General features: G+C 43.7%; 1 protein-coding gene across 1 annotated transcript; it reads left to right on the top strand.

Annotated features, from left to right (window-relative positions):
• Positions 1-16,248: 16,248 nt before the first annotated feature.
• LOC311082161 (piggyBac transposable element-derived protein 3-like) lies at positions 16,249-17,496 on the top strand (the record flags this gene model as incomplete). The annotated part of the gene is made up of 1 exon (XM_084112903.1): positions 16,249-17,496. One exon carries the CDS (start codon positions 16,249-16,251, stop codon positions 17,494-17,496), a length of 1,248 nt encoding a protein of 415 aa, XP_083969029.1.
• Positions 17,497-17,805: the final 309 nt, after the last annotated feature.

Genomic DNA, 17,805 nt, shown 5'->3' with positions numbered 1-17,805 from the left:
TTGTCATTTCATCAGTGTCCCACAACTACTTCAGAATTTATTTGAGTTAAGAAGGGGGAAGGAGTGTGGATTATTTCGAGGCTCAAAATTAAACTTTAACGTGTAATTTAACAGCATTATCTTTTTATGTATTTAATAAATGAATGGTATTTACATTAAAGGGCGGAGAAGCTGTTAGACAATGTAAAAGTGCTTTAAAAACGCATAGCCACAACAGATTGTCATCTTTTGAGCAGCACTGCTGATTACCTATCTCTCTGTCACTGGTCAGTCTGTTCATTCATCTCATCTCTTTCACTCTGCAGTCAGTCTCAGTGCTGTGGGGGAAGGGCGCGCACGCGATCAGTCTCAGTGCTGTGGGTGAAGGGCGCGCACGCGATCAGTCTCAGTGCTGTGGGGGAAGGGCGCGCACGCGATCAGTCTCAGTGCTGTGGGTGAAGGGCGCGCACGCGATCAGTCTCAGTGCTGTGGGGGAAGGGCGCGCACGCGATCAGAGTCAGTGCTGTGGGGGAAGGGCGGCTGATCACAGTGGCCCTCATTTATCAATCTTGCGTAGAAACGGGCGTATATATTGGCGTAAGATTATGCTTACACTCCTCTCATCGCCTGATTTATGAAGCTGTGCGTACCTTTGAAATCCAGGTGTACGCAATACCTGCCCTTGATAAATGCCGCGGCTGAAAACGATCGTCATTAGAATAACACGCCCCTAATATATTCAAGTCTCCGCTCCCCCCACGCACACATTTTACGCCATGGACACACGGAAGACGGCAAAGAAGAGAAACTTCTTTGAGAAAGAGAAAGCGAAACCAGGGAAGTGGAAAGAAACAAAATTGATTTCTAGACTTTTATTATTAATGACACTTATTGTTATTTAGAAGAAGAATGTCGTTATTATTATTTGTATTATTATTATTATTTAAAAGAAGAAGAATGGCATTTTTATTATTTTGTCAGTCTGAATTATTTTTTTGGTCATTGAAAGCCTTTCATTACTAAACCCAGTCCGTGCATACCTGCCGGGCCTAACCCTGGCCTAACCATCGTTTCAAAGAATAGTACAACGGCGAGCGCGTCGAGTATAAACGCCTCGTCCGTTTGGGGAGGTGCGCGCGCAGTCTGCGGAGACTCGCGCTGCGGAGCCAGGCGAAAGTATAAACAAGGCTTGAAACGTCAGGTAAAGCGCACAGGCTCGCAACTGAAGGAATACATATGCCTACAATTCAAATGCTTTGGTAAAGTCACACAAATTAAACATTGAAGTCCATGTTGCACAAAAATAAACACTGAAGTTTATAATTACTATGTTGTTGTTTTTTTACAGTGGGTCATAATATATTATATCTTTTAGTTTGTCAGTGCGTTTTGTGGTGTTAGGAATTGTTTTTTTGCGCATTCCCGCACTCAAAACGTGCGTACACCACCTCCTGAGCTGGCGTAGGATTTGAGCGTGCCGTACGCCAACGTCCATATTGATAAATCTCAAAGTCAACGTGGTTTTGGGTGTACGCCAGGTGTACGCTGGAAATTTGGTGTACGCACTTTTGATAAATGAGGGCCAGTATGAGCAGATCTCAGTCAGTCTGACAGGCAGAGACAGAGCTAGGGTTAGGGTTAGGGTTAGGGTTAGTGTAGATCCAATGGCTTTTAAAATCAAAGTAAGAACAAAATACATCTGTAAACAAACATTTAAACGTGTCAGCTTGATTCATGATTCTTTTAAACACTTTTTTTCTTTTGTATTATGACTATATGTAACTGCTGTCTCTATCTCTCTCTCTCTCTCTCTCTCTCTCTCTTTCTCTCTCTCTCTCTTTCTCTCTCTCTCTATATAGAGAGAGAGAGAGAGAGAGAGAGAGAGAGAGAGAGAGAGACTCTCTCTCTCTATATATATATATATATATACAGTCCCCTCCAAAAGTATTGGAACAGTGTGGCCAATTCCTTTATTTTTTCTGTTGACTGAAAATATTTGGGTTTGACAAAAAAAAATTAATATGAGATAAGAGATCAACATTTCAGCTTTTATTTCCAGGTATTTACATCTGGATCTGATACACAACTTAGAAGATACAATCTTTTGTTTGAACCCACTCATTGCTCATGTGACCAAAAGTATTGGAACATGTGACTGGCAGGTGTGTTTTGTTGCCCTGGTGTGTCCTATTACATTGATTATTCAAACAATAAATAGCACTGAATGTCTGCGCTCAGTTTCAGATTTTGGTTTTGCCTGTGCAGACTGCATTTATAATTAGACGTGTAACCATCATGAAAACCAGAGAACTGTCTATGGGTGAAAAACAAGCAATTGTGAAGATGAGAGAAGATGGAAAATCAATCAGAGCCATCGCACAAACATTGGCCATAGCCAGTACAACCATTTGGAATGTCCTGAGAAAGAAAGAAACCACAGGTGTACTAAGTAACAGACCTCGAATGGGTAGACCAAGGAAAACATCAGCAGTTGACGACAGAATCATTGTGAGAGCTGTAAAGAAAGACCCCAAAACAACCGTTAGTGACATCAGCAACAACCTCCAGAGGGCAGGAGTGAAGGTATCACAATCTACTGTTCGCAGAAGACTTCATGAACAAAAGTACAGAGGCTACACCAGAAGATGCAAACCTCTCATTAGCAAGAAGAATAAGAAGGCCAGGCTGGAATTTGCCAAACAGTACAGAGACAAGCCTCAAACATTCTGGAGCAAAGTTTTATGGACTGATGAGACAAAGATTAACCTTTACCAAAGTGATGGAAAGGCTAAAGTTTGGAGAAAAAAAGGATCTGCTCATGACCCTAAACACACAAGCTCATCTGTGAAACACGGAGGAGGTAATGTCATGGCTTGGGCTTGCATGGCTTCTTCTGGGACGGGCTCATTAATCTTCATTGATGATGTAACACATGATGGCAGCAGCAAAATGAACTCAGAAGTGTACAGACACATTTTGTCTACCAATTTACAGGAAAATGCAACCAAACTGATTGGGAGATCCTTCATCATGCAGCAAGACAATGACCCAAAACACAGTGCCAAAACAACAAAGGAGTTCATCAGGGGCAAGAAGTGGAAGGTTTTAGACTGGCCAAGTCAATCTCCAGACTTAAACCCTATAGAGCATGCATTTTACCTGCTTAAAAAGAGACTGAAGGGAGCAGCCCCCCAAAACAAACAACAACTGAAAGAGGCTGCGGTGAAAGCCTGGAAAAGCATTACAAAAGAAGAATGCAAAAGTTTGGTTATGTCAATGGGTCACAGGCTTGATGCAGTTATTGCAAGCAAAGGATTTGCAACTAAATATTAAGTCTTATTCACTTTAATCTATTTTAAGTTAATCTGTTCCAATACTTTTGGTCAGATGAGCAAATTGGTGGGTTCAAACAAAAAGTTATATCTTCTAAGTTGTGTATCAGATCCAGATGTAAATACCTGGAAATAAAAGCTGAAATGTTGATCTCTTGTCTCATATTCATCTTTTGATGTCAAACCCATATATTTTCAGTCTACAGGAAAAAGAAAGGAATTGGCCTCACTGTTCCAATACTTTTGGAGGGGACTGTATATATAGAGAGAGAGAGAGAGAGAGAGAGAGAGAGAGACAGCAGTTACATAATGTTTGCTGTAACTGCTCTATTAACAGTTATTATCAGTCACTTTAGTACATTTATTGAATCATCCTTAAGATTTGCACACCAGTACCTAAGTGCATTTCGTACAAACAGCAGAACACAATAGATTAGCCTACCATCAAACTCCTGTAACTTGCTCAAAATCCTTAGTACAATATCAAAGAACATATCCTTGTGTCATTGTTCACAAACAAGAATGTCAAAATGCTTAGTTTCAGATGTAAACTATGGCTACGATTTTGATGACAATGATTGAAAATACAAAATACTGCACTGTATCTGAATGACATAAATTTAAACAGCACACATATACGCATTACTCTAGAGGAGACTGGACAGGATTCACATATGCACTTTTACTGTTGGTCTGACAAAAGATTACAGTACAGTGGCATTGTGATATAAAAAACAAGACTATCACACATATACTGTATGTACGTGTCTCTATCAAGTATATTTACTGTATAATGTATAATGCAAGTAGACTTCTGTAATAGCCTATAGCATTACAGTAAGTCTACAGTTTATGGTGAACAGTACAGTGCAGTAGAGTGAACACTGTCTGATTACACACCTGTTCTGTCTACAAACGCTTGAATGATTGAAGACACACGGTTGTTCTCCCAACATTCGGCTGCACCCTTCAACCAGCCTCGGCCATAAGGTCATGAATGAGAACATGATCTACAATAATGGCACTTATTTCTTCTGAAACACACAATCTTAGCCTGTTCCTCTGTTTTACCTCCTTACCCTTCCACCACACATCCTTGCTCCTCTTCTTCTTCTCGGCTGTTCACCCTGTTGTTCTTCCTCTCTCAGAGTGTGTAACGTGTTGTGCTCTGTATGCATCCCAGATGAAGCTTCATGAGATGCACTCTGAGCTATTATAGAGAACTGGTTGATCATTGATTGATCTAATGCTTTACATTCCCCTTCATTAGTGAAATTCAGAACTCACCTCTGCAATTCAACAATTCAGGACAAAAAAAGTCTAATAGAATTGTATAGAAAATATGTTTGACAGTTTATGACAACTAGTTCAACCAATTCTGCATTTAATGACTTATGGAACTAATGCCTATATGTTTTGTGGGGTAAGACTATTCAACAGAGAACCAGTATAATACATTTTTATAAACATGACATAAGCAATTAATAATGTAAGAAACAGCATACATTTGCACATAATCAACTGCATGAATGTACTGCAATTTGTTCAAAAGAATGAGAAATTGCTTTTATGAGGTGCACAAGTAGATAATGTGGAGATTGAACAAGTAAGAATTTTAGTTGTGATCTGAGAAATGCACCAAAGCAACTGAGAAAAACTGTAATATAATTAATATAATAATATAGTATCATTAGAATTGTTGCTGTAACTGCTCTCCTTTATATAATATAATATAAAGAGAATGTTTGCAGTAACTGATCTCCTCTATATAATATAATTGTTCGGTTCTTTAAGAATCTCCCCACCGAACGGGGCGTCAGGAGAGGACACGTTGTTATGACTCTTTGTGGTTTTTTATTTACTGTGATTAATTTTCCATACACAGTTGATTAGTCCACAAATAACAGGTTATAAACCTGTAGAAATAGAAAACTATGGTGTAAACAACAATATTAATAGTCACATACATAATATACCATAAAATCCGAATAATATATAAATATAAATAAAAATATAAATTCCAAATATAGTCAGTATTTAGTATTATAAATATTATAATATACTTAGTGTTTAAACTGAATGACTAAACAAAGCACATGCATCTAAACACAGGAATGCAACAATTTCACACACACCAAATGTACATGAATGTCAATGTTACACATTAAACCAATAGCCCAAAACCACAAAAGTGTTCTCAGTATGTTGGCCTAAAGTGAAAGACAGTGAGTGTAGTTTTAAATAGCAACGCTGAGCATAGCAATCCATTACCAATGTAAAGTGATTAACTACATTACCCATCCAGCACCGCAAACAGGAAGTAACTCGTGTGACAGTGAAACGCTCCAATTTCAAACATGGAATTGAGCCGACAACGTTAAACATCAGACTGCAAACAAGGTTTTATCAGCGTGACCAAAATAACAGTTTCAAGCATACAAACCGCGCACATACACAACGGCAGCACAGCGGCAGGGTAAACAGACAAACAAACTTAAACCGCAGCTCAATGGATAAAAATAGCAGCTTACCGGTGGCGCATCTCTCCTGACGAGACAACATGCCAAACCTAGTACTCGCTCCCGCTTATAACCCGTGCTCATTCATTACTAGATTTTAACACACTGTTTTGGGGTTTTACTGGTCCACGTTTCAACTCTTGACTGGCCCGTACTTCAATCAGGTAAGTGAACCTCCCACTTATTAACCTGCGTTACATTTCTGTTGAACACCCGTGACGTAGTGAACGCGACACCTCCCACTTGACCGACTGATCATGTGATTCAAGGCGGTCACAGACAAAACATTACATTTTTTTTTTAATTTTTTTTTTTATTTTTATTTTTTTTATGAATCATGAAGAATAGGACACCATTGTCACTGTTCAGGCACCTCCCCTGACAGATGTGTGGTATTCTGCCAGGTTTGGTCATATGGGGTATGTACTCTTCATTCTTCGTGAATGGTGGTGCAAGTGGGCAAAGGTGGCATAGATACGTACCAACCAGCGAGGGAGAGAGAGAGCAAGAAACAGAGAGGTATCCTGAGGTTATGCCTTCAGAAACGGGGGTTTGGGCGCTTGGGCAGCACCTGCAGGATTGGTGGCCGAAGAGACGAGGTCTAGGAGTCACTGGTCTTCCACAGGGATGAGGACTACCAGTCTTCTCACGTCTCTCCGTAGGATGACTGACGTCAGCTGCTGAGGGTTCCTCTTAAGTTGCCCAACTATTAGGGAGGCAGGGGGGCCTGCACACGTCTTAACGTCTGCGTCTCTCACAAGTCCTCTCTTGTCAGGGTACACGGCCTGGATCCGTCCCAGCCGGAATTGCCCTCGCAGTGCGTTTTGATCAGCAATCCAAACAATGTCACCGATTGCTACATTCCGTTGGGTCTGGTGCCACTTTGGCCGAATGAATAGATTAGGTCCGGCTAGTTCACTCCACTTCTTCCAGAACATATCCACACCAATCTGGATGGCTCTGAGACGGCGCCAGGGATGAGTGCATAAGTCAATTCCTCCTGTATCTCCTCCTTGCCTAGTTCTCCCAAGAAGCAGAGTATTGGGGGTCAAATACTCTACAGAGTCTTCTTGTTCTTGTGCCCTGGCGTCAATTGGCCTTTCATTGGTGAGGTTAGCTGCCTGGTAGAAGAGGGTTTGGAGTTCACCCCAGGTGAGTGAGCTTGTTGTCCCTCCGAGGCTAGTGAGAGCCCTTTTTATGAGCTTAACTGCAGCTTCCGCAGCCCCGTTGCGATGAGGTGCGTCAGCCGGATGAAAGTTCCATGCCCACACTGTCCCATTCTTGGCGGCTTTGTCCTCAATTGATGCTTCCCGTAAGGTAGCTAAGTACCTATGCAAGTCTTGTAGGGCAGGTTTAGCTCCAATAAAATTGGTTCCCCTATCTGACCACAATTTTCTGGGATGGCCTCTTAATGCTACGAAGCGAGAGTAAGTTTGGAGAAAGCTTTCAGATGATTGGTCGTCAATGAGGTCCGCATGAACTGCCCTTGATGCCATGCAACAGAATACTATGCCCCAGACTTTTTTCCCTGTTCTTTTCTTGACAGCATCCTTGATTTCGAAGGGGCCGAAGAGGTCAAGTGTGGTATACTCAAATGGGTTAGCACGCTGTGAGCGTTCTGGCGGCAGATCACTCATCTTCTGCTGGCACATCTTCCCTTTTAGTTTGCGACATGTTATACAGTCGTTTGCAACTCTCTTTACTATCCTCCGACCTTGCACAATCCATGCTTTCCTCCTGGTGCGCAGAAGCGTGGCAGCAACACCTTCATGGTTCTCGTTATGAGCTTCTCTTGACAGTAGCGTTGCGAGCCATGAACGAAATGGAATTAAAGGAACAGCTGTTCCATCTTCTTTCCAGGACTGGATTCGTCCTCCACAGAGAAGGATTCCTGTGCTCTCGTCCTTGTGGACCACCAAGCGGTTCAGCATTGAGTCCAGAAACTGGCTGCCATTTTGGGCTGCGAGGACCAGGTCTCGGAAGGCTTGCGCTCTCTCCTCAGTAGACAGGATAGAGCAGTTTGCCTCCCACTTTGCTGAGTCTGATGCCTGGCATCTTCTCAGCCATGTTTCTGCAGCCCGTCGAGTCCAGGCTATGGAACCACACAGCTTGGAGAGAGAACTGAAGCGTTGAGGTTCCACAAGGCGTACCAGTCCAATTGCCCAGGGCCTTCTCTGTCTGTCTGCTGCTGATGTTGCACCCGGGACAGCTGGTGATGTCGGTCTACCATTGACTCCTTCATGCTTGAGGTCCGCCTTGATGTCAGGTCCGTTGAGGCCAGTTCTTTCTTTCGACTGGGCCCTGGTGACCACTGCTGAGAAGGCTTTCCGCTGAAGTTTTCCCACATCTTCAGCAGCAGAGGGTGTAATTTCACTGGCCATCTTCATAGGCCAGTCAGTCTTGGGCAATTTCAAGAACTCAGGGCCTTGCTGCCACTCTGACCCTTCATTAAGTTCCTCAGGAGTTGCACCTCTGGTAAGTATGTCAGCAATGTTTCTTCTGCCTTCAATCCACCTCCAATCTTCCACTTGTCCGGCTTTCTGAATCTCACCGATTCGATTAGCGAAAAAGGTCTGGAAGCCGTAGCTGTCCTTTTGGATGGCTGCCAGGATTGTTTGGCTGTCCACAAAGTGAATCCATTGCTTGACTTTAATGTGGCAGTGCTTCTCAAAATACTTTTTTAGGCGGGTAGCGAAGACCGCGCCACAGAGTTCCGCCTTGATCACATCTCCCTTTTGATCGAGAGGGGTGAGTTTAGCCTTGGATTCCACCAACTTCATTACAACTTTGTCTCGGGTTTCCCACCGCAGGTAGAGTACAGCTCCAAAGGAGGATTCGCTTCCATCTGAGAACGTGATCCCTATTGGTGGGCCTATGGCTCCAGGCGGCGTGAGACTTCTCTCAAACCTTACCTGGCCAAGTCTCACGATTTCTTCAAAGAGCGTTATTGCGGCTTCTCTGAGTTTTAGTGAGAGAGGGGCATCCCATGTGTCTTTAGATGGGTGGTTGTCCTTGCCAGCTTCCTGGAATGATTCTCGTACCAACATCACTCCCTTCTGTTTGGCTGGTGAGGCAAGACCAACCGGGTCGTATAATGCGGCAATCTGGCTAAGAAGTATGCGTCGGGTAAGGGGATTTGGTGTTCCTTCCCTGACATCCTCCATGCTCAGATGAAATCCTGTCCTCATTTTCCCTCTTTTCTTAGAGAAGTTGATAGAAGTCAGCAACCGAAGCTCGTCTGTCTCAGGTTCGTAGCCGACTCCAAGTGCTTTGTTCTCCCCATCATGCATTTGGTTGGGCAGTACCAGGGTCCTGGGTACAATTGTTTCAGCAGGGGCTCCACTCCTCCCACTTTGGCGTGACAGAACCCACGGTTTGAGGAAGAAGCCTCCCGCTTTCAAAACCTCCTCTACCCCTTTGGTGATCCTTTCCAGCGTCTTAAGGTCATCGTGTGAGGTCAGGATGTCATCCACATAGCTGTCCTCAGTCAGAGCTCGCCGTTCTTCAATCATATTAGCAAACTGAGGAAGGTTGGCCGTCTCCTTCATTGCAACTTGGGCGATACATCCTGCGGGTTTATCACCGATATTGACTCTGACGACTGCAAACACCTCAATGTCGTCCTCAGGGTTGTCTCTCCAGAGAAAGCGGTGGAGGTGAACTTCATCATCCTTTAGCCACACTGAGTTATACATCTTTTTTACGTCACCCAGTGCGGCATGGAGTCCACTCCTGAACCTCAGAAGGACACCTCTGATGGGATTGAGTACATCGGGACCCTTGTGAAGGAGATCATTTAGACTTATGCCTCGGAATTCTTGGCTACTATTCCACACAATTCTCACAGGGGTTGAGGAAGAGTGAGGGTTCGGTGCAACCAGATGGCTGATGTACCATTTAGGTCCTTCCCAGTTGTTAATTTCCTCCCTGGTGAGTTTTGCAGCAGCCCCTCTTGAAACCATTTCATGTATTTGTTCTTTGTATGCAGCCTTCCACACAGGTTCCTTCTCCAGACGTTTCTCAGTGTTTCTGAAGGTTGCCTCCACTGCCTGCCGATTGTCTGGCAGTGTTGTGAGGTCTGTCTTCCAGGGATAAGCTGCGTCCCAGTGGGGTGAGTTGCTGTGTTTGTCCGCCAACACGTATGTTAGGCATCCTTTTATCTTTTCCAGGTCCCGCTCTTCCTTGAGGGTCATTTCTTTTCCTCCAGGGGGGCACCTACCACACTTGCAGCCGCCACATTGAGGACTGCACGCAGCTCCGATGCTGTCCCACCTGAACCACTCGAAGACCTCTTTGTTGGCGGTTACGGTGCTCCGGACAAGCGCATTTTCTTCCTCTTTTTGAGGTATGATGGTCTCTTTATACGCCATCGAAGCCGATCTCATGGTCCTTGCAAGGTGAGTTTCAGAGCGGTACACGGCCAGGTCGACTGTCTCAATGAGATCGGGATGGGTTCCCCCAACAGTCTTTCCCAGCGGGCCATCCCAGAGGACGAGGTCTCCCACAATCTTGATTGGCTGGGGAACAAGACGACCTTCCCGGTGACTGATAAGGAGGTCAATTTTTGTTGGACGGACCAGTTCGTCTCTGGGTACATTGGGGAAGAACTTCTGCAGTTGCTCGGCAGTGACTGATTGAGTCACCTCCGCAATGTTTTCCAGGCCATAGCAGAGAATTCTATGCTCTGCCACTTTTCCCTTGGATGTCTTTACCTTCAGCCTCAGGGAATATCTTTTGGTCAGGACAGTCTTCTTCATCCCCCCGACTCCATGGACTATAAGCCTGATGTTCTCTCCGCACAGACCAAGGTGATCAGCTGTTTCATTGGTGATATAATTGGTATCCGATGCGAGGTCGATTAGGGAGCCAATAAGGCAACCCGAGTTCGTCGTCACTTCCATCAGCATCATCACCACTGGATGTTCTTGCAGTCCATCTCCAACCTTGGCGCATACAGTTGATGATATGTTGTTTGAGAACGCATTTTTGTATTTCTCTCTTTGTTCTGGAGTAAGCTCTGCAAGAAACTCCTCTTGTTTATTGGTTAGGCCAAGTTTCTTTCCTCCAATTTTTATGGTGCTCTGCTCCTCACTGCTGCTGTCCTTCTTTGGAGTCGGTGGCTTAGGACACAGAAGGTAATTGTGGTCCGACACCCCTCCTTTTCGACAGTCTACTTTTGGGCAGAGGTATCTGGGTGTGCATCCTTTCCCATCCTTGGGGTGGTGCCGCAAACACTTGGAGCACAACCCTAGCCTCTTCAAATGGGCCCTTTTTCTTAAGAGATCTTGCTCTCTGAAGACCTTGCACGCAAATAGTCTGCCAGCATGGGAGTCATCTTCACAGACAGTACAGCTGGGATAGTCGTCCTTCTGACCTGCTGTGGATTTAGTGAAAGCCTTCCTCCCCCTCTTATCTGGGTAGTCTGCAGCACCCTTTTCCACAGGGCCTTTGTCTGCAGGGATTGACTCCAACTGATCCAATTCTTCAAGAATCTCCTCCTGCTTCTTCAAGAATCCTAGGAGGCAATCAAAATGATACAGTGGAGAGAACCTGTTTGCCGGGTCAGTTTTGTGCATAATCCACTCCTTCTTGAGTGAACTGGGAAGCTTGCTTTCAAGAGACTGAGCAACAACACGGTTCTTCACGGCGTCCTCTTCACCAAGAATCTGGAGGTTGCACAGTGCCCTTTCCACAGCCTGGATCAACTCAATAGTTCTTCTTGGATTGTTTCCTTTGACGGGGGGAAGAGACTGGACCTCGTTGGTGATCAGTAGGACTATTTTCGCTCTGTTCCCGTATTTACTGTCCAGCAGCCTGAACATATCGTCAGCGGATCCACAGCTAGATAGGACGAGATCCTTCTTGACCTTTTCGTGGAGACTATTTAATAAGTGGAACTTTTTTATACATTCCACACCTTGTGGGTTACCCAATTCTTGTAGGTCCTCCCACTCAGTCTTCCAGCGGTAATAGTCCCTCATGTCACCAGAGAAAGTGGGTAGCCGTGCTCTTTCAAGGCTGATTTGAGGCTTGAGATTAGAGTTTCCTTTGGTCCTTTCCGGGCTGCTTTGCTGTAAGAGGGGCCGGGTGTTCATGTTCAATGCCCCTGTGTACGTTTTGGGCTTCAGCTTGAGATCGGCAGACATGTCAGGGAGAGAGAGGAAAGAAGCATCTTGTATCGGATCACCAACCGCGCTGCTCTCATCTCCCAGGTTTCTTTCTCTACCCTTTACTTGGTCTGCTTCGTCCTCCTCCAGTTTATCAGACAACGCCAGGACCCTCTTCTTTAATGTCTTGTGGCGTGTCCTAAGATCTAATGCCTTCGGACCAGGAACCAACTCCTTCCACTCTACCAGCATTTCTCCGAGTTCAATGACCTCTCTTTCAAGACCTCTATTTCTTAGCCTGCGGTACTTGATTGACTTCTGAGGGTTAACTTCCTCTTCCTCTGCCTGAGTGATGGCCGTATCAGCTGTTTTAGCCTGCTTAAAAAACACCTCCTCTGCATAGCTGGTCCAGAAGGTTTCCTGGGTGACTCTCTTTACCTCGAGGAACCTGTTCTCACACTCCGCTGTCTTTACATCAATTTGGTTTGCAGATGCTATGACCTCTTCATCCGTTGATTCCCTCAGGGCTTCAGCATACTCATGTCCCGCATCTGTAACTTTAGAAAAGTCTGTCCTAAAAATCTTCCATTCCCTGAGAACTTCAGTCGGTTCCAAGAGTCCCGGCTTGGTGAGAGTATGAGCCCTTTTGGTGAATGAAGCCTGTGCTCTTGATCGCACACTTTTAAGCTTTTCCAAGTCTGCCATTGTTACTCCCTTTGTGTTGACTGGAGAGCTGTCACTGCCAATGTGTATACACGCTCTTTTATCCTTGATCAACGGGCAGTTTAATTGGTGATAAACTTGGGGTCAGTCACAAAAGTGAGAGGCCAGTTGATCCTGGGTTGATTGAGCTTCCTTAATGAAGCAGTCCGTGGCTGTTTTTTGCTGCACTCAATCCAGTGCAGTGGGCCGCGGTTTATAACTGTTCGGTTCTTTAAGAATCTCCCCACCGAACGGGGCGTCAGGAGAGGACACGTTGTTATGACTCTTTGTGGTTTTTTATTTACTGTGATTAATTTTCCATACACAGTTGATTAGTCCACAAATAACAGGTTATAAACCTGTAGAAATAGAAAACTATGGTGTAAACAACAATATTAATAGTCACATACATAATATACCATAAAATCCGAATAATATATAAATATAAATAAAAATATAAATTCCAAATATAGTCAGTATTTAGTATTATAAATATTATAATATACTTAGTGTTTAAACTGAATGACTAAACAAAGCACATGCATCTAAACACAGGAATGCAACAATTTCACACACACCAAATGTACATGAATGTCAATGTTACACATTAAACCAATAGCCCAAAACCACAAAAGTGTTCTCAGTATGTTGGCCTAAAGTGAAAGACAGTGAGTGTAGTTTTAAATAGCAACGCTGAGCATAGCAATCCATTACCAATGTAAAGTGATTAACTACATTACCCATCCAGCACCGCAAACAGGAAGTAACTCGTGTGACAGTGAAACGCTCCAATTTCAAACATGGAATTGAGCCGACAACGTTAAACATCAGACTGCAAACAAGGTTTTATCAGCGTGACCAAAATAACAGTTTCAAGCATACAAACCGCGCACATACACAACGGCAGCACAGCGGCAGGGTAAACAGACAAACAAACTTAAACCGCAGCTCAATGGATAAAAATAGCAGCTTACCGGTGGCGCATCTCTCCTGACGAGACAACATGCCAAACCTAGTACTCGCTCCCGCTTATAACCCGTGCTCATTCATTACTAGATTTTAACACACTGTTTTGGGGTTTTACTGGTCCACGTTTCAACTCTTGACTGGCCCGTACTTCAATCAGGTAAGTGAACCTCCCACTTATTAACCTGCGTTACATTTCTGTTGAACACCCGTGACGTAGTGAACGCGACAATAATAATATAATATAATATAATACAATATAAAGAGAATGTTTGCTGTAGCTGATCTCCTCTATATAATATAATATAATATACGTTAATATAAAGAGAATGTTTGCAGTAATTGCTCTCCTCTATATAATATAATATAATATAATATAATATAATATAATATGAGAATGTTTGCAGTAACTGCTCTCCTCTATATAATATAATATAATATAATATAATATAATATAATATAATATGAGAATGTTTGCAGTAACTGCTCTCCTCTATATAATATAATATAATATAATATAATATAATATAATATAATATAATATAATATAATATGAGAATGTTTGCAGTAACTGCTCTCCTCTATATAATATAATATAATATAATATAAAGAGAATGTTTGCAGTAACTGATCTCCTCTATATAATACAATATAATATAATATAATATAAAGAGAATGTTTGCAGTAACTGCTCTCCTTCTCGCTCAGGGAAATCGCTCATAATATGACAGGGAACGGCAGAGCGCAAAGTAGGAGAAAACACTTAAAACAAATAAAATCACTCATAAAAGCAAGCGATTTTTGCATGTTTTCACATCTTTTTGTGGCTTGTGTATTTTTATTGAACAAACTCAGATGAATAAATCATCACACATATTGACAGATTTAAACAATTGTCCCTCGATCCGCTTTTGGAAGGAAATATGTACTTTTTAAATTCACATGACGTAATGTGCCTGTCCCTTCCCCGCTTCAAACTCGTTCCTATATGATTAACAAACACCTATGTAAGTTACTGTACGTGCTGTAACGTATAGTCTCTGTATAGGGTGCGGGGCAGCAGCGCGATCTTCACACACACACAGAGCAGACTCTGATGCGAGCGCAAAACTGCGAGGATTAAAGTTTAGAAACATGCTCATATAAATCGCGAGAGCTCCAGCTCAGGGCAAATTAGTCTATTTTTATTTAAATACTAATTATTGGGAATTTATCTATAATTTTCTGTCAATTCATTCATTAATCATGATTTTTTTTGCCTCCGCCATGTTTGTTGATGACGTATTGGCGTCTGATTGGTCAGATCATGAATTCCCGCTCTCGTAGTAGCTTCCTGCGCTCTGATTGGTCAGAATCCCCGAAGTGTGTATCTTTTCCGGAAGTGCAGTACTCCTAGAGGGCGCTGTGTTATACACACTTTAGTGGGGGGGCATACACACTTCAGGTACACAAATCACTTAAAAGTGATTTTTTGGGACAAGTGAGATTTTAAGCCTGGACACCATTTTAGAGCATGCTGAATGCCACTGTATAGTCAAACAAATGAGGACATACAAAATGTCCTCAATTTTTTGGGTGGTCCTCAGTTTACCGGTGTGTATTCTGGTGAATGTACCCAAAAGTGATATAAGTAAACGCACACACACACACACGCACACGGACCCAAGGAAGACTAGCTAGCTAACTAATTCTGCTAGCTAATTCTGCTGCTACCTAACTTCCTACCTAACTTTCCACACACGCACACACACACACAATTACAGGTTGGCACACACACGCACACCACACACACACACACGGACCCCAGGAAGACTTGCTAGCTAACTAATTCTGCTAGCTAATTCTGCTGCTACCTAACTTCCTACCTAACTTTCCACACACGCACACACACACACACACACACACACACACACACACACACACACACAATTAGAGGTAGGCACGCACGCACACACACACCACACACACACACACGGACCCCAGGAAGACTAGCTAGCTAACTACCAAACTTTCTGCTGTGTTTTTAGACTTACTTTGAGTCAAGTTCTTGATTTGTTGGATCAAGATGAGTTCCCAGACAAGACATGCAGCATTGCAATCATCCCTCAAAATGAAAAAGATGCTGTACTCAGTGATTGTGACAGTGATGGGTCTGACATGGACTATGAGGGGGAAACAGGCCATTTGCCAGCGAGAAGACCCAAGGGCCTCTAAGCGCCAGAGGGGCCAGCCAGAAGACCCAAGGGCCTCTAAGCACCAGAGGGGCCAGCCAGAAGACGCAAGGACCTCTAAGCGCCAGAGGGGTCAGCCAGAAGACGCAAGGACCTCTAAGCGCCAGAGGGGTCAGCCAGAAGACGCAAGGATCTCTAAGCGCCAAAGGGTTCAGCCAAGTCAGCCAGAAGAACCAAGGGCAAAACTGCAAGTGGTCAAAAATAAAGATAGAGTATTTAAGCGATCAAAGAGGCCTTCTACTGCTGTTATTCCAGAATACACAGTATACAGACCAAATGCTGCAGAATGTGTAAAACAAAGCTGCCCCAACCCAGTGGATGTTTTCTTACTGATGTATCCACCCACCCTGAGAGAGATGAAATGTCCAACCTCTACTCCACCCAGACCAAGGGAAAGCAACTGAATCTAAGTATGGATGAGCTCCTCACCTTCTATGGGATCATAATTGCAAGTGGATACAGCTCTGTCCCAAGAAGACACATGTACTGGTCAGATGACAATGATGTGCACAATGAGAGCATTTCAGGTGCAATGCGGAGAAACCGCTTTGATGATATAATGGCCTCAGTTCATGTGGTTGACAACACCAAGATCACTGATGACCCATTTTTTAAGGTTAGACCCATCTTCTCTGAGCTCAATCGCTCATACAAAATCATGCCATTTCAGGAATGGCTGTCAGTGGATGAGAGCATGATCCCATACTATGGCCGACATGGATGTAAACAATTCATCAAAGGCAAACCAATTCGCTTTGGTTACAAGGTATGGAGCCTCGCCTCATCCAGTGGATACTTGTACCACATGGAGCCATATTGTGGATCGCACACTCTCCTCCCAGAGACAGGGTTGGGTCAGGGACCCAGCGTTATCATAGGTTTGGCAGAGCAAGCTCAGGTGCCTCAGGGTTGCAAGTTCTTCCATGACAACCTCTTTACCACTCTTTCTCTCATGGATGAGATGACAAAAAGAGGATATGGGAGCTCTGGAACCATGAGGCAGAACCGCCTGTTTGATGTCCCATTCACACCACTGAATGCCTTCATGAAGTTACCCAGGGGAACCTCTGAGGTTCTGTGCCAAGGAGAGAAGCTGCTGGTCCGTTGGAAAGACAATAACATTGTCACAGTGGCAACAAACATGGATGAAAAATACACCGAGACCTCTGTCAAGAGATGGAACAGGCATCGACGTGGCTTTGACAACGTCCAACAACCAAAATGCATCAGCCGATACAATGAGCACATGGGTGGTGTAGACCTTCACGACCTACAGGTTTCACGATACCATATCTCAATCAGGTCAAAGAAGTGGTGGTGGCCCATCTTTGCATGGTCTATCAACAGTGCTCTTGTAAATGCCCATCTCTTTTACAGAGATGTTATTGGAGGGACCATCGACCTGCTCACCTTCTCACGGATAGTCTCACAGTCTCTTCTGCAAAGGTTTGGAATGAAACCACTGAGCCATGGAAGGAGATCTCTACTGAGTGCTACCGTTGAAGATCAGGCAAGATCCGACAAAGCTTCCCACTGGCCAATTAACACGATGCACCGGTTCCAGAGATGTCGCCATTGTGAGAAACGCACTACCTATGCATGTGAGAAATGCAAAGTACCACTGCACATTGAGTGCTTCAAGCTGTACCATGGAGTGTAGAAGAAAAACAGGACATAGAGTTTACAAGCATGCACACACAAGTGGTTGCATACAGTTACAAACAAACAGAGTCTAGGAAGAATCAAAATGTCCTAAATGTTCCAGGAAAATGTTATTTTTTAGTCATTCAAGGCATTGCTTTGCTTTGTTCTACAACCTATTTTATTTTGTTGTTCAAAGTCAGTGTAGGCCTATACTTGAAAGCATATTCAGCCGGCTACCTCTATCCTAAATGTTTACCTTCATGTTCAGTGTGTTCAATGCATACTGCATAAAAATGAATGTGTTCAAATTAATTTTGCACTAAAA

This window comes from Abramis brama (genome assembly GCF_963993115.1).
Source record: "Abramis brama genome assembly, chromosome: 4".
In the NCBI taxonomy this organism is placed as follows: Eukaryota; Metazoa; Chordata; class Actinopteri; order Cypriniformes; family Leuciscidae; genus Abramis; species Abramis brama.
The sequence above is the reverse complement of the archived record's forward strand: the minus strand, read 5'-3'. Positions and strand labels throughout refer to the sequence as shown.